The 21055-nt window shown below is 39.9% G+C and overlaps 1 protein-coding gene across 1 annotated transcript; it reads right to left on the reverse strand.

Annotated features, from left to right (window-relative positions):
• Positions 1 to 18288: 18288 nt before the first annotated feature.
• On the reverse strand, positions 18289 to 19467 carry LOC122122119 (eukaryotic translation initiation factor 3 subunit J-like). Its single transcript, XM_042696252.1, is given in 3 exon segments — positions 18289 to 18348; positions 18623 to 19329; positions 19332 to 19467. Coding segments are annotated over 3 exon segments (903 nt in total).
• Between the last annotated feature and the right edge of the window lie 1588 nt (positions 19468 to 21055).

Raw genomic sequence — 21055 nt, forward strand, 5'->3', positions numbered from 1 at the left:
TTTGTTTATTATTACCACTGTAACAAATTACCACAAACAGTGTCTTCAGATAGCATGAATTTATTCTCACTGCTATTTTGGGTGTCAGAAATCTAAAATTCACATCACAGAGTCAAAATCAAGGTGGCATCAGGGTCGAGTCCTCTGAGCAGGGACTTGGCTTATTTCAGCTCTGGTATTTATGGTGAATCCTGGGTGTTGCACATCACTCCAGCTTTCCAGGCCAATATCTTCAACTCCTTCAACTCTATCTTCATGTGATTTTCCAAGTGGGTACCAATCTCAGCCCCCACTTGAATGTAGAGTCTGCCCAAATCATCTAGGATAATTCTTCATCTGAAGATCTTTTATATAGGCACATCTACAAACATTCTTTTTCTAAAAAATGTAATGTTTACGAGAAAGATTTAAATGTCTTTGAGGGCTATTGTTCTGTAACATAGAGAGAATGAACATTTTCTATATAAATTTTTGCACATTTTCCATTCACTTCAATGTGAGAAGAAGAGGAAATGGCCCAATTCCCAGGAATTGGGTATTGCAGCATCCAAGGGTCTTGGATTTCCAAAATGAAAATTTTGTGATTGTGATAATTCTCCCAGGAATGGATAATTATTTATTTCTTCTCAATCAAGAAACAAGCATTTACTATGTGTCTTTCATGTATGAGATATCTAAGTGGCTATGTGCTGATGATGAGAGATGAATTAAATAGGGTCCCCACCATGGGGAAAAAATAGAAGAGAAAACTCAGAGAAACATATGGTAACTACTCAATAGAAAAATAGAATAGAATGGAATAGAGTAGGTAACTATTCAATAGAAATCCAACCAGATTGGAGCTGGGTGCCCGTGGCTCATGCCTGTAATCCTAGCTACTCAGGAGGCTGAGATCTGAGGATTGCAGTTCAAAGGCAGACCGGGCAGGAAAGTCCGTGAGACTCTGATCTCCAATAAACCACTAGAAAACCGAAAGTGGCGCTGTGGCTCAAGCGGTAGAGCACTCTCCTTGAGCTGAAGAGCTGAGGGACAGCGCCCAAGCCCAGAGTTCAAGCCCCACAACCGACCAAAACAAATCCAACTAGATTGGGGATAAATATGAAAATAGAACCAGGTCCCATCATAAATATAGCCAATGTCCCATTCCTCCCAGGTAAGGCTCCTGAGACATGCAGGAAAGACAAGCTTGCCTTTCTGTTATAAATGCAGATGACAGACCTCAGTTCTTTTGGATATCTTTGTTTTTTTTCTAAACTAGGTCTCAAAATAATGGAGATGCACCAAATTTTGGATTGTCTGAATATTTTTAGATCTATGCCGAGTTAGACAAGAAAACAGTAAGTCATTGATTTGGGATGAATATTTGTAATTTTTTTATATCTGTAATTTTCCTACAATTTTCTTAACCTATTTTCAAAGTAAAATTTGGCTTACATTTGAAAATTATTGATGTATGTTATATTTTTACTAGCATACGTTCTACAGATGAATAGAGCACCATAAAATGATAACTATTACATTCAGATTCCAAACACAAAAACATTCTCCCAAATAAACTACGAATGGTATTTGTTATGGAGGAGATTTGAGGATTGGATAGGTATTGTGTTTTGATCAATCTCCTGGGATTATAGTTTCTAAAAATAATATACTATAAGATAATCTTTTCCATAACAAATTTCAACCTATTTCTATTTCTCTGTGCTGAAGTTTACTTTTCAGGTGGTTTTTGAAACTTTATATTGTGTCTTCTTGCCCTTTGTAGCAGTTCTCTCTGATGGCATCTTCAAAAAACTGGAGAAAGCAACAGTGCTTTTTAACATGAGAAATCTGCCTTACAAATCTTCCATTCATTATCCCCTTTCCATTGTGCAAGAATAGTTTTTTTCAAATTAGAGCTTGCTACAGATGAGGAGTATCATGAAGTTAAAGGTCAAAATGTAGTGTGCTTTTGAGGGCATGGGCAGGAAACCTCATCTTCTTGGCTTCCTGGGCATATGGGACAACCAGTCACTATGATACACAGATGGAAACTGGATGTAGAAGATGAAGGTAGAAGATTGTAGTCAGGCATTGGTGGTTCACATCTGTAATCTTGCTACTTGGGAGGTTGGCATTGGAAGGACATGTGTTTGAGGCAACCTCTAAATGTCCAGTGCCTTGCTTGACAAAGACACAGAGCCTGAGGGGAAAAAGCCCATCATGAATTAAAAAAAAAACAGCCAGTGAAAACCAAACATCAGGACTGGGAAGAAAGAATGAGAGGGAGCAGGGAGGAAGAGAGAGAGGGAGAGGGTGAGAGGGAGGGAGGGAGGGGGAGAGAGAGAGAGAGACAGGCAGACAGAGAGAAACAGAGAGAGACACAGAGAAAGAGACAGAGAAGGAGAAAGCAGGGGAAAAGGAAACATGAAAAGAAGGAAAAAAAGGAAAATCCACTTTTCCAGATAAATGTTTGTGTTTCTGATCCACTTATTCAGAACATAGCTGAGACAGTTGTCTTTGTCTTGTTGGTTCAAGTTGATAGGTAGAACTTTTACTCAGACGAACCACAAATATATTCTCAGATGACACACTAAGCAGAGAGCCCCCAGGTCATACAAAGAAGGAGATAACTACTGAAGCTAAGATCAGGAGGTGCCATTATAGTCTTGAGGAAGGGTGACATGAAGCCCCATGTGGCCCTCTTGGGGATCACATAACAACCAACTTCCTCTCATCCCTCGATCAAGCCCTTTTTGATATACTGAGTCTGCCAGCACTGTCTCTGAGCCCCTCAAGTCCGTCTATTTAAACCCTTATACGCTGTCTCATCTGTCCCCTCCACTAGACTAAAGGACATTTGGTCTTTGTGAGAGTCTTTTGTGGGGTGAGGTTCCCAAGATTAAATCTGACTACTGACAAATTCATGTTTTTCTAGCTCTAGTCCTACCTAAGATTCCTGAAAGAGCCTTGCCAAAGGTCCTCATGTGCACTCAATAGGCTAGCCTGCCATGGCCTCTGTCCTGAGGATGCACCAGAGGCTGCACACACACAGGTAGGTGATAATGCAATGCTTTGGGCCCTATCTCAAATTTACCTACCTCCAACAACACACCTGCTGATTTCTTCCAAGTGGCTTCTCATTTCCAGCTATTGATGACATATCATTCCTATCCTGTCGTGTTTACAAAGCTGATAGTTTTCGTTATATTCCTAAAGCTCCTGGGTCCTTCCAGTGTTTAACTCAGGGCTTCATGCTCTCACTTGGTGTTTTCTGCTCAAGGCTAGAACTCTGCCACTTGAACCACAGCTCCACTTACATCTTTTTGATGGTTAATTGGAGACAGGAGTCTCATGGACTTTTCCGCTCAGGCTGGCTTCAGGCCTCGATCCACAGATCTCAGTCTCCTAAGTAACTAGGATTACAGGAGTGAGCTACCAACCTGGCTGCAGAGTGTGGTACTAAATGTCCACTGTACGTGAAGATCTATTGGAGAACTTGACTGTGGATGCCCCAATCCCAGCCAATCCAATATGTTTCATTTAGTTAGGGCTGGGACACCAGCGTTCCTTAAAATTGCACAGTGACCTGAAGTCTCTCAGTACTCATCTAAGCAAGCATGAGATCATATGGACACAGGTAGGAATCGGAAAAAAATCTCAAGCAGTTTATTATTTTTAATCATATTTTACTCTTATAACCCTTTTCTCACTTACCAATAGTTTGGGTTAGGATGTTTCAATATTTATTGTAGCTGTTTCTACAATAAAAATGCAGGTAACTTTTTAAAAAGTAAATGACATCAATGACAAGAACAAATATCACATGTTTTCTCTCATTTGTGGAAGTGAAGGGAAAACAAACAAGGTCATGAATTAGAACAAGAACTACTAAAGGTGGATGAGGAAGGAAGGTGGGGGAGGTGGAGAAGAGAACAATGAAGAGTGAATATAAGCACAGTACAGTGCATGCCTATATGACAATGTTGTAATGAGACTCCTAACTGGTACAATTAATATACACTAAAAATAGAGGTTGTCAATAGCTTTAAAAAATTACACGTATAACAATAATACACCAATTGTCTGCCTACTCTAAGCCTGCTTCACCTTTCAACTCAACAGTGAATGTCACTCATATAATTCATTGATAACTCATGAAATTCACTCATGACTTTCCTCAGTGTGATTGGAGATTTCAAGAAGCCTGCTGGCCTAGTCTGGTATATTCCCAAGGTTGGGACCACAGCAATTCTCATGTAGGCTCTAGGGTCAAGTAAGACAAGAGGAACATTTATTGGTTCCAAAGTACTCCCTATGTACCAGTGGAGTGCCAGGAGCAGTTCTAGGTGCTGGGAAGGCAACAAAAATGGCCCCAACTGTAGTCATGGAGCTTTCATTTGAGCAAGGACTGAGTAGAGCTTAAGCTTGTGTTCAGAAATAAGTGGGATGAAGTTCCTGGGGGAATAAGTGCCTTATGCACAAGAAGAAACTATAGTATTTTCTTTTGAAAACTTTATTAGCTGCAAGTTTAAGTTCCCTACTTCCTCAGCTTTGAGAGACTTGGAGAGAGAAATGAATTGCATATAGAAAATAAGCACATCTGAGTCACATTATTTCAAAGATCAACTTTATAGGCTTAAAAGTTTCTTTTTACCTTGTAAAAATGAGACCCCACCCCTCTGCTCTGTACCACAAGATGGTCAGTCACGATTCTGTGCTGTCTTGAAGAACCTGCCCGCTATCCAGTTTCCACAGATTTTGTTATGTGCAGTAAGCGGGTTTGAGGAAAGGTGACATCTACATAAATAGGAGAGATTTCCAGAATGAGAAAACCACTGCAGAGATGCTGGTTATTACTGCAATTTTCTTGATAAATGAGGACTTATTTATGGACGGCAGTACAGGACAGTAACATGGTAAGTGTACTCGTTCTGTTTCTAGGTGGGGCAGTGCTGTCCAGAATAAGGTTAGAAAAGCCATCAAAACTTCTTCAGTTTCAGGTTGATACTGAAATGCAGAACCAATATGCAATAAAGGGAAAGAAAGGATATGTCCCTGAAAGTCATTGCAATGGAATAAGGATGGAAAAATGAAATATCACAAAGGAATGAGGTTTTATGACATTCAAATTCAGAAATTCATTGGAAATAAAATATTTAAGGGAAGTCTGCTAACCTTGCTTACAGAGAGGATGTGCGTGAGATGTGCTGGGTTTCTCCAAGTGAGAAAAGCACATCACTAGTGGTATGAAAGACTAACTGGAGTTTGAAGGGCAGAGTATATGAATAACATTAAATTGCACAGAAGGAACTTATTCCATTTGCAATGCTCTTCTTTTCTTTTAGTAAGCTTTTTATTGTGAAAATACCATACAGAGGGGTTACAATTACATGAGCAAGGTAATGAGTGCATTTCTTATCAAGCATTGTGGCCTCCTCCTTTGTTTTTCCCTTACCATCTCTTCCCTCCCATCTCCATGACTATGCTCCCCGCCCCTGGCCAAAGTTGTAAAGTTCATTCATGTACATAACGTCTTGTACATCTCATTGTTGCAATGGGTCCACCTGTATCCCTATTTAAACAATTTGTTTTTTCCCTTCCGGTCCCCAAATTATACCAACATCAAATACAGTGAAAACAGGGTTTATATCGTGGGGGAGGGACATTCAAAGCAACAAAAAAAAAATCACCTTATAAAAACATTAGAAACAATAGCAAGAAAGAAAAAAACCACTTGTGTCCTTATCTTGAGGTTCATTTCACCTAACATCATCTTATCTGAACTTTTCTGCTTGTCTCAGACATATACTAGTTATTGCAAATAAGGGAAACCATGGGACCTATGTTTCTTTGGGCCTGGCTTACTTCACTTAATATTATTTTTTCCAAGTCTTTTCATTTTCTAACAAATGAGGCAATGTCATTCTTTTTGATGGAGGCATAGAATTCCATTGTGTATATATACCACATTTTCTTGATCCATTCATCTACTGATGGGCATCTGGGTTGGTTCCATATCTTAGCTATGGTAAATAATGCTGCAATAAACATAGTTATGCTGGTAGCTTTAGTATGGTCTTGTTTGTGATCATTTGGGTAAATGCCCAAAAGTGGAGTTGCTGGGTCATAGGGGAGCTCTATGTGAAGTCTTTTGAGAAACCTTCATATTGCTTTCCAAAGTGGTTGAACAAGTTTACACTCCCACCAACAATGCAGTAAGGTTCCCTTCTGTCCACATCCCCTCCAGCATCTGTTGTTATTAGAGTTCTTGATTATAGCCATTCTAACTGGGGTGAGGTGGTATCTCAGTGTTGTTTTGATTTGCATTTCTTTTATGGCTAGGGAGGGTGAACATTTCTTCATGTGTCTATTAACCATCCTTCTTTCCTCTTCAGAGAAGTTTCTCTGTAAGTCTTTAGCCCACTTATTTATTGGGTGATTGTTTCATTGAGAATTTGTTGTTGGGGGATTTAAGGTTTTGAGTTCTAGGTATATTTTAGATATGAGACCCTTGTCCATTGTATGGCTAGTGAAGATTTCTCCCAATCTGTGGGCTTTCTATTGATCTTGCTAACTATGTCCTTTGTTATGCAGAAGCTCTGCAACTTCTTGCAAACCCATTTGTCCAACCTTTCTTTGATTTGTTGTGTTTCTGGGTCTCTATTAAGAAAATTTTGGCCTATGCCAAAGAGAACTAGGGTTTCTCCTATTCCTTCCTGTAATGTTTTCAGGGTTTCTGCTTTGACTTTGAGGTCTTTGATCCATTTGGAGTTGATTCTGATTGCAATGCTCTTCTTACATTATGACTCTCTAAAAGAGGAATGCTCAGTACAGAGCTATTATTTGATCAATACTTCTAATGCTTGCTTGTCTCTAGACTCAGAGAGAGTGAGAGACACAGAAACACAGAAAGATACAAAGACAGAAAAAAAGGAGACATATAAACAGGGAAGGAATAAATCTCAAGCTAGGAGACACCAGCAAAAATCTGATAACTTTTATACTCCTTGAAAAGTAGTATTCACTGGGAGCTTTTATTTGTAGATTGAATCTTATTTTTCATTTAGTTTTTTTGTTTATGAAATTTCCTTTAGAAAAATATCTGATTAAGTAAAAATGAGAGGATAGGCAAAAACATATTTGTAAGACATAAGTAATGCAAAATATGGCAAATTTTGAGTCTGTTATGTGAATGACAAATGTTTTGGGATGTAATGTGTTAACACGTAAACTATTCATGTACCACACCCATCTTTAAACATTTGTTACTTAAAGTAGGTCAAACATGCCTCTTGTTTATACTATTACTTGCTTAGCATGTTAGTTCTTCATAGATGCTTTTTTAAAATCCTTTTTTCCAGTGCATTTTTTTTGCTTTCCCAATTACTTGTGCCAAATGTAATGAGATTTGAGGGTAAAAAAATAAAAATAGCAACAAAACATGGAGTATTTGTTCCCAAAAGAATTGTTTTCAGGAACTTGTTTTATGACTAACAAAGTTAGATGAAGGTATTGTTTGGAAGTCTCTGAAGATCCTTGATATCTAGTGTAAAAGATGGGGATTGAAGACCATTGTATTTACATTCCAGTCCTCTCTAAAATCAATTTTGTTTCTCTGGCTATTTTTGCCTTTACAGGGTACCAAAAAAAACCCCCAGTGACAACAGGGTATAAACCAAAGGGGAACAAAAGAATGAAAAAAGAAATAACTTGACCCAATACATTACCCAAACTCCCCACACACACAAAAAATCCCTTCTTGTTTGGATTTCTTGGAATTCATTTTGAGTAGTATCATTTTTTATGGTCATATATACATAGCTGTTGAACTATTGTGATCATCTGCTATGAGTATCCTAGACATAAACTAATTACTAAAAATGAGGGAAACCATGGAACCTATGCTTCTTAGGATCTGGCTTACTTCACTTAATATGATTTTTTGCAAATCTTTCTATTTCCTTATGAAGGGGGTGATGTCATTCTTTCTGATGGAAGCATGGAATTCTATTGTGTATACCACATTTTCTCAATCTGTTCATATCCTCCATTGTCACTGTTACTGATTTTGGTATGTTATGTCTTATATATATGTTTATCTGATTTGGGGAAGGGAAGGGAAATAACAAAACAGTGAGACAAAGGACAAAGGACAAATAGTGAACCAAAAAAAACAGCAACACTCACAAGACACTGTTAGAAATAAACTTTACAGCTTGTGAGGGACGGGAGTTAAGGGGAGGGAAATGGGAGAAAATGAGGGAGGAGCTAACATTGTTCTACAAGAAATGTACTCATAATCTTACTTAGGTAAGGTTACATCGCCTTGGCAATAAAATAAAATAAAATTTTAAAAAAGAATGTGGAAGTTGCTGGGCACCAATAGTTAATGCCTACAATCCTAGCTACTCTGGAGGCCTTATAAGATCTGAACATCACAGTTTGAAGTCAACCTTGGCAGACAAACCTGAGAGACTCTTATTTATTTCCAATTAATCTGCAAAAAGCTGGAAATGGAGTTTTGTCTCAAGTGGTAGGGTGCTAACCTTGAATCCTGAGTGATAAAGCTAATAGACAGCACCCATGCCCAGAGTTGAAGCACTACACAATAAATAAATAAATAGTTATGTGTAAGTCTTGGTTTTTCATTAGAGCAATTGCTGTCAACAGGAGTTGTTATTATGAAAAATGAAGTGCGTCTATCATTGGACAGGAATATGTTCAGAGTATAGCTATAGGTTGACATGATTTTTCTTTTAATAAGAAAAGCCACAGGTGGTATCTTTCAAGGCTCCATCCACCAAACATTAGGTTGAGATCTGAAGGCAGAACTATTGCCATCTTCATCCAGAAGATAAAAGAAGTGAGTCTCTTACAGTCTGAGAAATCAATCTGGCCTCTTTCTAAACCTCTGTGAAATTTTGAAGTACAGGATCTGGATCCTGCTCCCAATCAGCTGTGTTGGGAAGAAAAGATGTTGATAGAATTGCCTGTCCTTGAGCCACAAGTCATATTTTCAACATAAAAAATGTGTTCTTCTGCAACAAATGATTAGCTCTAATCCCCCTTAATTTTTTACAGATTTGGAACTAAACTCATTTACATGTCTGTCATAAGGGGCTGACATTATGCTAAAAATCTGGTCCCAGCATGTTAGCAAATACAATACAAACATTGTCATCATTTCTCCAGCTGGGACTCTTGCCTAAATCTAAATGGTGGTGATGGAAAGTAGGTAGAAGAGGGCAGAGCAGTGACAGGCCTTGGTGGGAGGGCACAGGGCTTTGCTTGGGTTTGTGCACAAAAGGCAGATAGTGGGTTTAATGAATGCATTGGAGGAATGTGTAGACAGAATCCAGACCAGCAGAGTGGGATTCCATATCCATTCTGGACATATAAGCAAGAGAGGATTGGGAATTTAAGTTAAGCTCAGGGAGTCTGATATACTAGTTAAAGAAACCAGACAGACATCATTGACCAAAATTGGAATAGGCTAGACAGATCCTTTCTATCCATGTGGAGATTGAGAGAGAGGCCCACAGGCCTGGGAAAGTTTTCCTTACTCTGTTGAAATACTATAATCAGTTCATCCCAGGTGCCATAGATGCTGGTTCTAGGTCCAAGAATTCTTGTTTTAAAAGCCTCAAGAAGGGGGCTGGGAATGTGGCTTAGGGGTAGAGTGCTTGCCTAGCATGCATGAAGCCCTGAGTTCAATTCCTCAGTGCCGCATAAACAGAAAAAGCCAGAAGTGGCACTGTGGTTCAAGTGGTGGAGTGCTAGCCTCAAGTAAAAGAAGCTCAGGGACAGTGCCCAGACTCTGAGTTCAAGCCCCAGGACTGGTAAAACAAAAAACAAAAAACAAAAACAAAACTTGGTGCCAGTGTCTCATGCCTGTAATCCTAGCTCCTCATAGGCTGAGATCTGAGGATCGTGGTTCAAAGCCAGCCCAGGCAGGAAAGTCTGTGAGATTCTAATCTCTAATAAACCATCAGAAAAACCTCAAGTGGCACTGTGGCTCAAGTGGTAGAGCACTAGTTTTGAGTTGAAGAGCTGAGGGACAGCACCCAGACCAAGTTCAAGGCCTACAACTGACCAAAAAAAAAAAACAAACAAACAACCCGCACCCCCCAAATCCCAAAGCATCAAGAAGACACTTGAGATTTCTGATAGTCCTAGCTCACTTTTATTCCATACTAATGTTAGAGAGTTTCAAAGCAGGATACATTTTAAAGTCCACAATCTTATGAGAATAAAGGGGGTAGATGATATAGCTGGAAATTTTTCAGCAACAGAAAAGTAGACTTACTAGAAGAAGGTCCCTGGATTGTTGGCTGGTGTTCCAAGAAGCATGGTGAGGAATACCATGAAGAAGGAGCAGGAAAGCTAACATCTCGTTTTACTTGATTGTATTTACTTGTTTATTTATTTTTGTGCCAATCTTGGGGCTTGAACCCCTGTCCTGGGGCCTGTTCTCTGTCCCTGAGCTATTTTTGCTCAAAGCTAGTGATTTACCACCTCAGCCACAGCTCCACGTTCAGCTTTTGGGTAATTAATTAGAGATAATAGTCTCACTGATTTTCCTACCTCAGCTGGCTTCAAAATGTGAAGCTCAGAACTCAGCCTCCTGAGTATCTAGTAATACAAGTATGAGCCACTAGGGCTGGACTTCTTTAAGTAGTTTTAAATAGATGTTCCTATTGGTAGTCTAAGTCAGCTATTTTAAAACCAGAAGCATTTCTGAGCCTCAATCACCAGAAGAATTGCTAACATAATTCAGTTTCTTCATTTTCTGGAGGTACAGCTGAAGCACATGTGGACATGTATCATGCTTGTGTGCCACCGGCTACACCAGGCATAGTACACAGTAGTTGTGAGGGTGGACACTGTTCCAACTCTCTTGAAAGCTACATTCCACTGGAGCAGATGTGCAAGACATATGCATCAACAAATCACTAATAATTTCATAACAGGATCAGCTCGACATGAGCTGAGTGTTCAGTTAGACTCTAAAGACTTTGGGCTCCTGCTTAGTCTTCATTAGGACAGAAATTCCCTTACACTTACAAATACCCTGGAATTCTCTGCACACAAGAAAGAGAGTGGCCAGCTGACTTGGAAATGCTACTTAAATGAAGGCTGTGTGAGGACACTACTGCTATCCCAGCGAGCCACCTCCCAGCTCACTTGTCAGACACCTCCCGGCAGAGAACCATTCATAGTCACCTGATTTGGTCAGGCACTGCTTGTTCCAGAAGCCTCTTTTGGTCATCAACCCAGCCTGGTTCTAGGTGTCCTAAGTTCCAGCCTTCAAGTATCTTCATGTTATATCTCTTAGAGTAGGACTTCAACCATCAGGAAAAGCTTGAGCTCCTGTGAGATCAGCTCCCGAACAGAACATGTTTCCTTCTCTCCAGGGTAGGATGATTTCCCAGATAAATTCCCTGAATTGCATAAGGTGGGAAGAGTTGAGGGAAGGAAGAACATTTCACTGTGATCTGCAATAGTCATTTTTGGATCATAGGTGGGTAGAATGAACTTAAAACAAACACATAAATAGAAGAAGAAAAGAAAGAAAGGCAATGTATTTCTACATAGCTATGGTACATTGAAGAGTCAAATAACACAATCTCTCTACTACTCTAATGGTGGCAAGTGGTTAGAGAGAAATATGGAGCAAGATGATAACTTCGAACAATTGTTTCCAACCTGGATAGAAGTAACAGAGAAGTCATCTCATAGTGGCAAAGATGGAAGTATGTTCATCAGAAGGAATATCAGGTACAAAGGCCCTGGAATATCATCAAGGAACTGAAGATGGAGACATGTAATAAGAAGGAAACAAATAGGGGAGGATATGGAAGAGATATGTGGGCACAATTCAACCTGCGAGCCATACAACAGACTGGCTTCATTCTGTGGGACCAGTGACAAAATGAACTGCTGCAAATTTATGTTTTTATGTTTAATTTTTTATTTTTCTTATAAAGATAATTAATGTACAGAAGGGTTACAGGTACATAAGTCAGGTAATGAGTACATTTCTTTTTTTGAGGTGGTGGGGTTGTTTTTTTTTTTTTTTACAGTTTTTATTGTGAAAATACTGTACAGAGGGGTTACAGTTACATGAGCAAGGTAATGAGTACATTTCTTTTAGGAGAATGTCACCCCTTCCTTCTCTTTCTCTATAAATTTATATTTACCAACATTGAAGGAAATAAGAATTAATGTGGGTAGTTCAGTTAAGAAAATGACAGTCATTCAGGAGAGAAGTAACGTTTTCTTATGTAAGGTGGTAGCCGAGGACATAGGAAAGTATGGGTAATTCCGAGATATTTAGGAGTTATACTTACTGGAGCTTGACTGGGTTGCAAAAAATTAAAGGATACATTCAGATATGGTGTCATACACATGTAATCATAGCATTCAGGATGCTCAGGCAGGAGAATCAGTAGTTTGAGGTCAGATTTGACTATCCTGAGACATCCTGTCTCCAAAAACCAAAACCAAAGAAAACAGAAGTCTGATTTCTAGTTTCATTATGAGAAAGGAAGAGGAACCACTGAGCGAGGTGAAGATGATGAGAAGGAAAGTACCATGAGTCCAGCTTTGGGTATGCTGAGAGCCCTGGATCCAGCAGTATTACTCCGGGTGCTAAGGATTCTGCCTAAATTTTGTTCATATCAATGGTAGCCCAGGAGGTGCATCTCCCCAGATCTAGCAACTTTAGGTTCCTCAGATTTCTTGTCTGGAGCTGGCCATTTCTGAAAGGTAATTTTCTTTAGAATTCCTTTGAGGAAGGTCATGCTTTTGACCTGTGACTTTGATGTCAGGTGTTAATGGTACCCAGACTGGAAGGCCGACATAAAAAACAAAAATCAAAGGGAAAAGTTACCTTCCCTTGGGACATAGTTATTTCTTATTTCAGGAAAGAAAGTGAGTGAGTGTGTGTGTGTGTGTGTGTGTGTATGTGTGCGTGCGCAAATGAGCATGCGCATGCACACATACGTGTGCTCACTACTGTTTCTCAGTACTCAAGACGGCTTTCACATTGCACTGACAATTTAGTGGCCAGGAGAGAGAGTTTTTTTTACCTCAAAACTATTGGCACTTTACAGAAGGTGGTAATCAACTAGAGTTCCTCAGAAGCAGGAGAGCAATGGGATCCTTTCACTTTTTGACACCCTTGATTAAAAATAAAGACATGCCAAGAGAGAGATACAAACATCATACTACTTTTAAATGTTTATGTGAAAAGAATTTATGGTCCAAAAATTTATATAAAATATGATCAAATTATCAGAAGGCTTTAAGCGCTTTATGATCATTAGTATGTCGTTGTTCAGTAAGGGCAGTATGGTCTGTTAATAGGAGTAAAGACATAAGTATCTTCTGTTTGGTGGTGGTATATGAGGGGAATATGATGATTCTCAGAAGACAGAAGATTCATTCCACTAGCTCATTTTTGCAAATTCTGTTATGCTACATTTTAAGTCCTTCTGAAGAAAAATTCAATACTAACAGGAAGAACCCACAAAGTATCAACTAGCCTTTCCCTCTCCTTCAGTACATGTTCAGCCATTCAGACAGCTCAAAGGAAACCAGGGTGCCATTTACTAAACAATGTTTAAACCATAGGTAGATTTCAATCAATTTAAGAATAGAATGGAAGAAAGACAGCCTCTTCAGCAAATGGTACTGGCAAAATTGGTTAAACACCTGTAGAAAACTAAAACTAGATCCTTGCACCAGAATCAACTCTAATGGATCAAAGACCTCGAAGTCAAAGCAGACACTCTGAAAACATTACAGGAAGGAATAGGAGCGACTCTAGGGCTCCTTGGCACAGGCCGAAAGTTTCTTAATAAAGACCCAGAAACAACAAATCAAAGAAAGATTGGGCGAATGAGATTGCATGAAACTGCAGAGCTTCTGCATGGCAAGCAAGATCAATAGGAAGCCCACAGATTGGGAGATCTTCACTAGGCATACAATGGACAAGGGTCTCATATCTGAAATATACTTAGAACTCAAAAAATTAAATCCCCAACAACAAATCCTCAAAGAAACAACCACCCGATTAATAAGTGGGCTAAAGACATAAAGAGAGAATTCTTTGAAGAGGAAATAAGAATAGTCAATAGACACATGAAGAAATGCTCAACTTCTCTAGCCAAAGAAGAAATTCAAATCAAAAGAACATTGAGATTCCATCTCACCCCAGTTAGAATGGCTATAATCAAGAAATCTAATAACAGCAGATGCTGGAGGGGATATGGGCAGTAAGGAATGTTATTGTACTGTTGGTGGGAATGTAAACTTGTTCAACCACTTTGGAAAGCAGTATGGAGGCTCCTCAAAAGACTCCACATAGAGCTCCCCTATGACCCAGCAATCTAACTTTTGAGCTTTTACCCAAACAATCACAAACAAATCATACAAACAAATCATACAAAGCTACCAGCACAACCATGTTTATTGTAGCATTATTCACCATAGCTAAGATATGGAACCAATGCAGATGCCCCTCAGTATATGAGTGGGTCAAGAAAATGTGATACACACACACACACACACACACACACACACACACACACACACACACACACACACACACACACACATTGGAATTCTATGCCTCCATCAGAAAGAATGACACTGCCCCATATGTTAGGAAATGGAAAGACTTAGAAAAAATTATACTAAGCGAAGTAAGCCAGACCCAAATAAACATAGCTTCCATGGTTTCTCTTATTTGTAATAATTAGTATACATCTAGGATACTCTTACTAGACAAGCAGAAAAAGTCAAAAGCTATGTACATATGACTGTATAAGCTGATGCTAAGTGAAATGAACCCCAAGATATGGACACAAGAGTTATTATTTTTGTTGCTGTTGTTTTTAATGTACTATGTGATTTTTTTTTTGTTTCTTTTGTATGTTCTTCCCCCATGGAATAACCCCTGTTTTCACTGTATTCCGTTCTGCTGCCCTGCATCTTGTATATACATTTATCTAATTTGGGGAGGGGTAGGGAAATAACAAAATGCTGAAACAAGGATACAGGTTGATCTGTTGTAAAAATGAGATGTACAAGACACTATATTGAAAACAAACTTTAAAACTTAGGGGCAGGGACGGATGAGTTAGGGAGGTGGGAAAGGAAGGGATGATAGGGGGAAAACAAAGGAGGGGATAACAATGCTTGATAGGAAATGTATTCATTATCTTACTCATGTAACTGTAACCCTTCTGTACAGTATATTTAATATATATATGTATAAGAATACTGTATATTTCTAGATTAGACTTAATGAATGAATGGTAAAACAGTGTTGTTAAAAACTGAGTTAGAGCCAGGTGCTGGTGGCTTACACCTGTAATCCTAGCTACTCAGGAGGCTGAGATCTGAGGATGGTAGTTTGAAACCAGCCTGGGCAGGAAAGATGATAAGATTCTTATCTCCAATAAACTACTCAGAAAAAGCTGAAACTTGTGCTGTGGCTCAAGTGGTAGAGCATTAGCCCTGAGCAAATGAAGTTTCTTGAAAGGCCTTGATATCTCTGGGCTTGAATCCTGCTCATTGCACAAGAAGCCCTTCCCTTTCTACCTGCCTGTGGAGCCCCAAAAGCCTCTCTTACAGTGTCAGAGTTCATAGTCCTCCCTTGTCTTTCCTCCTTGCTCATGCTCTTTTCCTCAGGAATACACATAGAGATAACGGAAAGCAAGATGCATCAACCTACCCTGTCAGAGGTCCCTGGCTCACTTAGCATGGGTCCCAAGCCCAACAGAAACAAGAGCCTGAGAGAGGACGGTTTTCCCTTGAGCCCAAAAACTGGTTCTGGATCTCTTCCACCTGCTTCTTTATCAGGCATAGGTATGAAGTGGCTTGCAAATGTGTGATAGCATTCTTGTGGCTTGGTAGAAATGCCATGGGCTTATAGGAGATCCAATAACCATATAGCATTGTGAAATTTATGAATCTTATCCAGATACGTTTTCTAAGGAAACTTGGGACCTATTTACTTGCATATATTCATTGAAAAAATGAGTGGAAGTAAGAAATAAAGGCTTTCAAAGGACCAAGTCCAAACACTACATGGATTATTGATAAGGAGGAGGGGACATTATGGCAGGGAGTCAGGCATGCCTAAGCACTAGGTTGAATTCTCCCTGGTGGTGGGGAGTGGTAGCAGGATTGTGTGGCTCTGGGTTAGAGTTTTCTGAAATGGGTGGCATGCTACTCTCATGACGGAGCAACAGCTATGAACTCATGGATTAAAGAAATGGGATAAGAATGTCTCCAAGTTAGAAGGGAAGACTGGCTCAATAGGAATTGCTCAAATTTTCCCATCCCAAGCAATTAATCTATGTTTCCCACATCTTGCTTTGAAAACGTTGGGTTAAAACTTCCAAAAGGCATTAGAACGCGTGAAAGGAAGAGCAAGCAGCAAGAACTCTATGAACTTGTCATAAGTTACAAAGCACACTTGGCTGGCCAGATCTGTGTGAAAACTTAGAGAGAAGAGGAGCTTAAAAGTATAGAAAAGCCGGGTGCTGATGGCCATGCCTATAATCCTAGCTACTCAGGAGGCTGAGATCTAAGGATCACAGTTCAAAGCCAGCCTGGGCAAAAAAACTCCCTGAGACTCTTATCTCCATTATACCACTAGAAAACTGGAAGTGGTGCTGTGGCTCAAACAGTGGAGCCTTGAGCTGAAGAGCACAGGAACAGCACCCAAGCCGAGAGTTCAAGCCCCAAGACTGACCAAAAAAAAAGTATAGAGAATAAGTACATTATACAGCATGGATGAACATTAAAGTAAGGCATGAAAATTAACATTGACGTAAATTTAACTAGGGTATCATTTTGGTCTTATTTTGAACATGAAATTATACACATAAAGGCTTGATTTTTCTTATTCATTAACATGTTACTATAATCCTGCTAAACTTGTGATTTCTCCTTCCTTGGGTGCTTCAGGGATGTAAAGCTTTATAACTGTCAGATTGAGTTGATGAGGAAACCCAATGGAAATGTGAATAACCATGGCCTTTTCTAGAAAAGCCCCCCAAATTATTCCAACAAAGGACAATCAAGCCATTGGAGAAGCTGTTTAAACAACTATTCAAGAACATTCTGCCTTCTTGGCTTCATCTAATCCTATTCTCTGTAACTCCAATGTGTGTGGTTTACATACCAGGTGTCTGAACTCTCTCTTATGTCTTGGCTCACATCTGTGTCCAGGTTTCTGCTTAGCACAAGAGGAAAAGCCTGGGACCAAATGCAATTGGAAAGAGAAGTGTAACAGCCTTTGGCTGGGGACATGGAAAATCTGAGCTCTAATCTCATAGTAATATTTCAACACCTGACCCTGTATCTTTAGGTAAATCATTTCACTTGGTTTGCCTGGGGGTTGTTCCGGTTTATAATGAAGTTGTAGGTGAGTTTTATAGGATTCCTCCCCATTCTTAGTAGAGGAAGGAGAACTTCAGGATTTCTCTGTTGAAAAGTTTTTGTTTTAGGCTGAGAATGTGGCTTAGTGATATAGTGCTTGCCTAGCATGCATGAAGCCCTGGATTTGATTACTCAGTAACTTATAAACAGAAAAGGCTGGAATTGGCACTGTGGCTCAAGTGGTAGAATACTCGCCTTGAGCAAAAGGAGCTCAGGACAGTACCCATGCCCAGAGTTCAAGTCCCAGGCCTAGTCAATAAAAATTTTGTTTCTAGGATATGTAACAAGGATACACATTAGACATTCTTATGCTGGCCACATTTGAAAACACACCTATGTTAACTTACTCTGCATTTTTTTTTGCCAGATTTCAAACTCACTCTTTCTTTTTTCTTTCTTTTCTTTTCTTTTTTTTTTTTTTTTTTTTTGTCAGTCATGGGGCTTGAACTCTGGGCCTGAGTGCTGTCCCTCAGCTCTTCAGCTCAAGGCTAGCGCTCTACCACTTCAGCTACAGCACCACTTCTGGTTTTCTCGTGGTTTATTGGAGATAAGAGTTTCACAGACTTTCCTGCCTGGGCCGGCTTTGAACCACAATCCTCTGATCTCAGCCTCCTGAGTTTCTAGGATTACAGGCATGAGCCACAGGCGCCCGGCTCAAACTCACTCTTTGCCTCAGTGGTAACCCATATTCTAAGTATATTTTTGTCCTTCCTTGAATTTCTTTATATTTAAATTATATGTGTTTGTATCCTAAGCAAAACATGGCACTGCTGTGACTTTTCAACTATGTATATCACAACTATTTTTATTTTTTTATTTTTTATTTTCTTAGACAAAGTAATTTTAATACTAGGTGCACACCACATGCCCTGGCTGCAAACTGCTTTTCTTGACAAGTATGAAGTAGTTCAAGGAGGTATGGTTAAGGCTGTCTTACTGAACCGTGCTGGTAATACTACACAATTTTTTGTCACATTGCAACCTTTGTTTCCAATTTAGTGACTGCTGCCATGGGATTAGATAGCAACAATGACAACATTATTAGGTTTGTTTTGTTTTTAGACTATGATTTAGTAGCAACTTAAGTTCCCAATTTTAACCCCTTGGCAGCAAGGTCCAAGTTCCCTCATTTGCACATTAGCACCTAAGTGTCAAGGGGTTAAATAACCAACACAAAAGATACTGCACTTCTGATTGTAGCATTTGGCAGAACTGAAAGGAAAAGAAGTTGTGCTACATGTTGAAGGGATTGTGGGCAACAGAAAGAAGACACTAGGAGAGAGAAACTGTCACATGAAGCTTCATAGTCTTGTACATATTCTCCATCATACCCACCATAATCTGCCAGATCGTCTTTCATGGTGGCCTTTAATCCCCCTCCAGGAACCACGCCTTTCTTCTTCTTTTTGGCTTTGCTTTGCTTTTCTTGCTTCTGTTTTTCACTGCAAAGCACAGTCAATGAATTGGTAATCTTTTTCAAGTCATCAATTTCCAACAAAATACACACATCTCGAACTAAGGCTTCCAAAACACTGGCATAATATAATGACTTTTCATACAGTGTAATTTTATCTTTTAGTAACTTCCCAAATTCTGTGAAATCATCTCTTGAAGATGGGTTCATAGCATCTATTCCACAAACTGTATTATTAACAGCAAATGTTTCTTTTGCTAGTTCAAGGTCTGACTCTTCCTGTAGTTTCTTTAGCCGCAGTTTATCTGCTAATTGTTCTTCTGGTGTTAGCACTTTAGGTTCTTCAGGTTCTTCTAATCTCTTTTTAATTTCTTCTTGCCTTTTCTTCTGTTGTCGTTCTTTTTCTTTTATTTTCTCCACTATTTTTTTCTTTTCTGAAATTTTTATTTCTGGTTTTACTTCTGCCTCTTCTTTTTTTCTTCATCATCATCATCCCAGTTATCCTGGACGTCCTCGTCCTCATCCTCGTCCTTGTCCTCGCCTTCCCAGCGGTCCCCGCTGGCCACCGCTGCCGCCGCCCCCCACCTTCCGTCTTCCACCGAAAACGTGCCCATGTCCCGAGAGTCCGGAGTCCCCCCGCTGCTGCCGCCCCCATCTCGAGCCGGGTGGCGAGCATGTGTATGAGGGAGCGCGAGCGTCGCCCACAACTATTTTTAAATGACAAATATTTTCTCAAAATTATAGACATAAGAGCCATATGCACTGGCACATACATATCTTACTAATTTTATTTTTGTAAATTATTATATTAAGAAATTCCAGGTGTGGATGGCTCATACCTATAATCCTAGCTACTCAGGAGGCTGAAATCTGAGGATCGTGGTTAGAAGACAGCCCACAAAGGAAAGTCTGTGACTCTTCAATTAGCACCAAAAAGCTGAAAGTGGAGCTTTATGTGGCTCTAAGTGGTAGAGTGCTAGCCTTGAGAGAGAGAAGAAACATGTCAGGCCTAGGCCCTGAGTTTCAAGCCCCAGGTCCATCACACACACACACACACACACACACACACACACACACACACACACACACACACACACACACACACACACACACACACACACACAAGTATACCGATATATTGATTCCCTAGTTAGATGGCTTTTAGGTTACTTTCTATTGTTGCTATTACAAACATAAAGTTAAATGCTAAAGTTTGGATCTAGAACATCCCTGCAAAGGCTTGCATGTTGGTCTCCTGTCTGTGATGCTATTGGGCAGTAATGAAGGTAATGGGACTTTCAAAGGATGGGCCTTAATAGAAGGTTTTAGGTCTGGTGGATGGGGTGGGATGGAGTTGGGAGGAGCATATGCCCTTGAAAGAGATTAGGAAGCCGGGTGCTAGTGGCTCATACCTGTAAGCCTAGCTACTCAGGAGGCTGAGGTCTGAGGATTGCAGTTCAAAGCCAGCCCAGGAAGGAAAGTCCATGAGACGCTTATCTCCAATTAACCACCAGAATACTGGAAGTGGCCCTGTGGCTCAAGTGGTAGAGCACTAGCCTTGAGCTGAAGAGCTGAGGAACAGGCCCAGAGTTCAAGCTGAGAGAGAGAGAGAGAGAGAGAGAGAGAGAGAGAGAGAGAGAGAGAGACAGAGACAGAGACAGAGACAGAGACAGAGAGAGAAAGAGAGAGAGAGAGAGACAGACAGAGACAGAGACAGAGAGAGTGAGAGAGAGAGAGAGAGAGAGAGAGAGAGGACTTTAGCTTCTTTTATAAATTCCTGGCCATGAGTTGAATAGCTTTATTTTGTTATACTTTCCTATAATGTACCTTCTCTACATAGGCTCCAAAACAAGGAACCAACAGACCATGGACTGAAACTATGAGACAAAAAATCCTTCTTTTTGTCTCAGTTGTCTTATAGCAGATGTTTGTTACAGCAGTGGGCAGGTGGCTAACAAAGTAGCTTTATATACGGAGGTACATTCTTGGGGATATGGAGATGGAGTTGCTGGGTCTCAAGGAATGCATGCAAGTTTGGCTTTGCTAGACTTTCCCCCTTTGTTGTTTGCCAGAGGGGTTCCATCTGTTCATATTTCCACCAGCAAATATAGAATACATGAATTTAAGTACTGACACCTGGGGATGGTTTCTCCTAGCTAAATCCATGTCTTTTCCCTGACAGAGAAGACTCCATTTTATCTT

The sequence above is a fragment of the Dipodomys spectabilis genome, unplaced genomic scaffold (genome assembly GCF_019054845.1).
Source record: "Dipodomys spectabilis isolate Male_0828 unplaced genomic scaffold, ASM1905484v1 ptg000204l, whole genome shotgun sequence".
Taxonomy (NCBI): Eukaryota; Metazoa; Chordata; class Mammalia; order Rodentia; family Heteromyidae; genus Dipodomys; species Dipodomys spectabilis.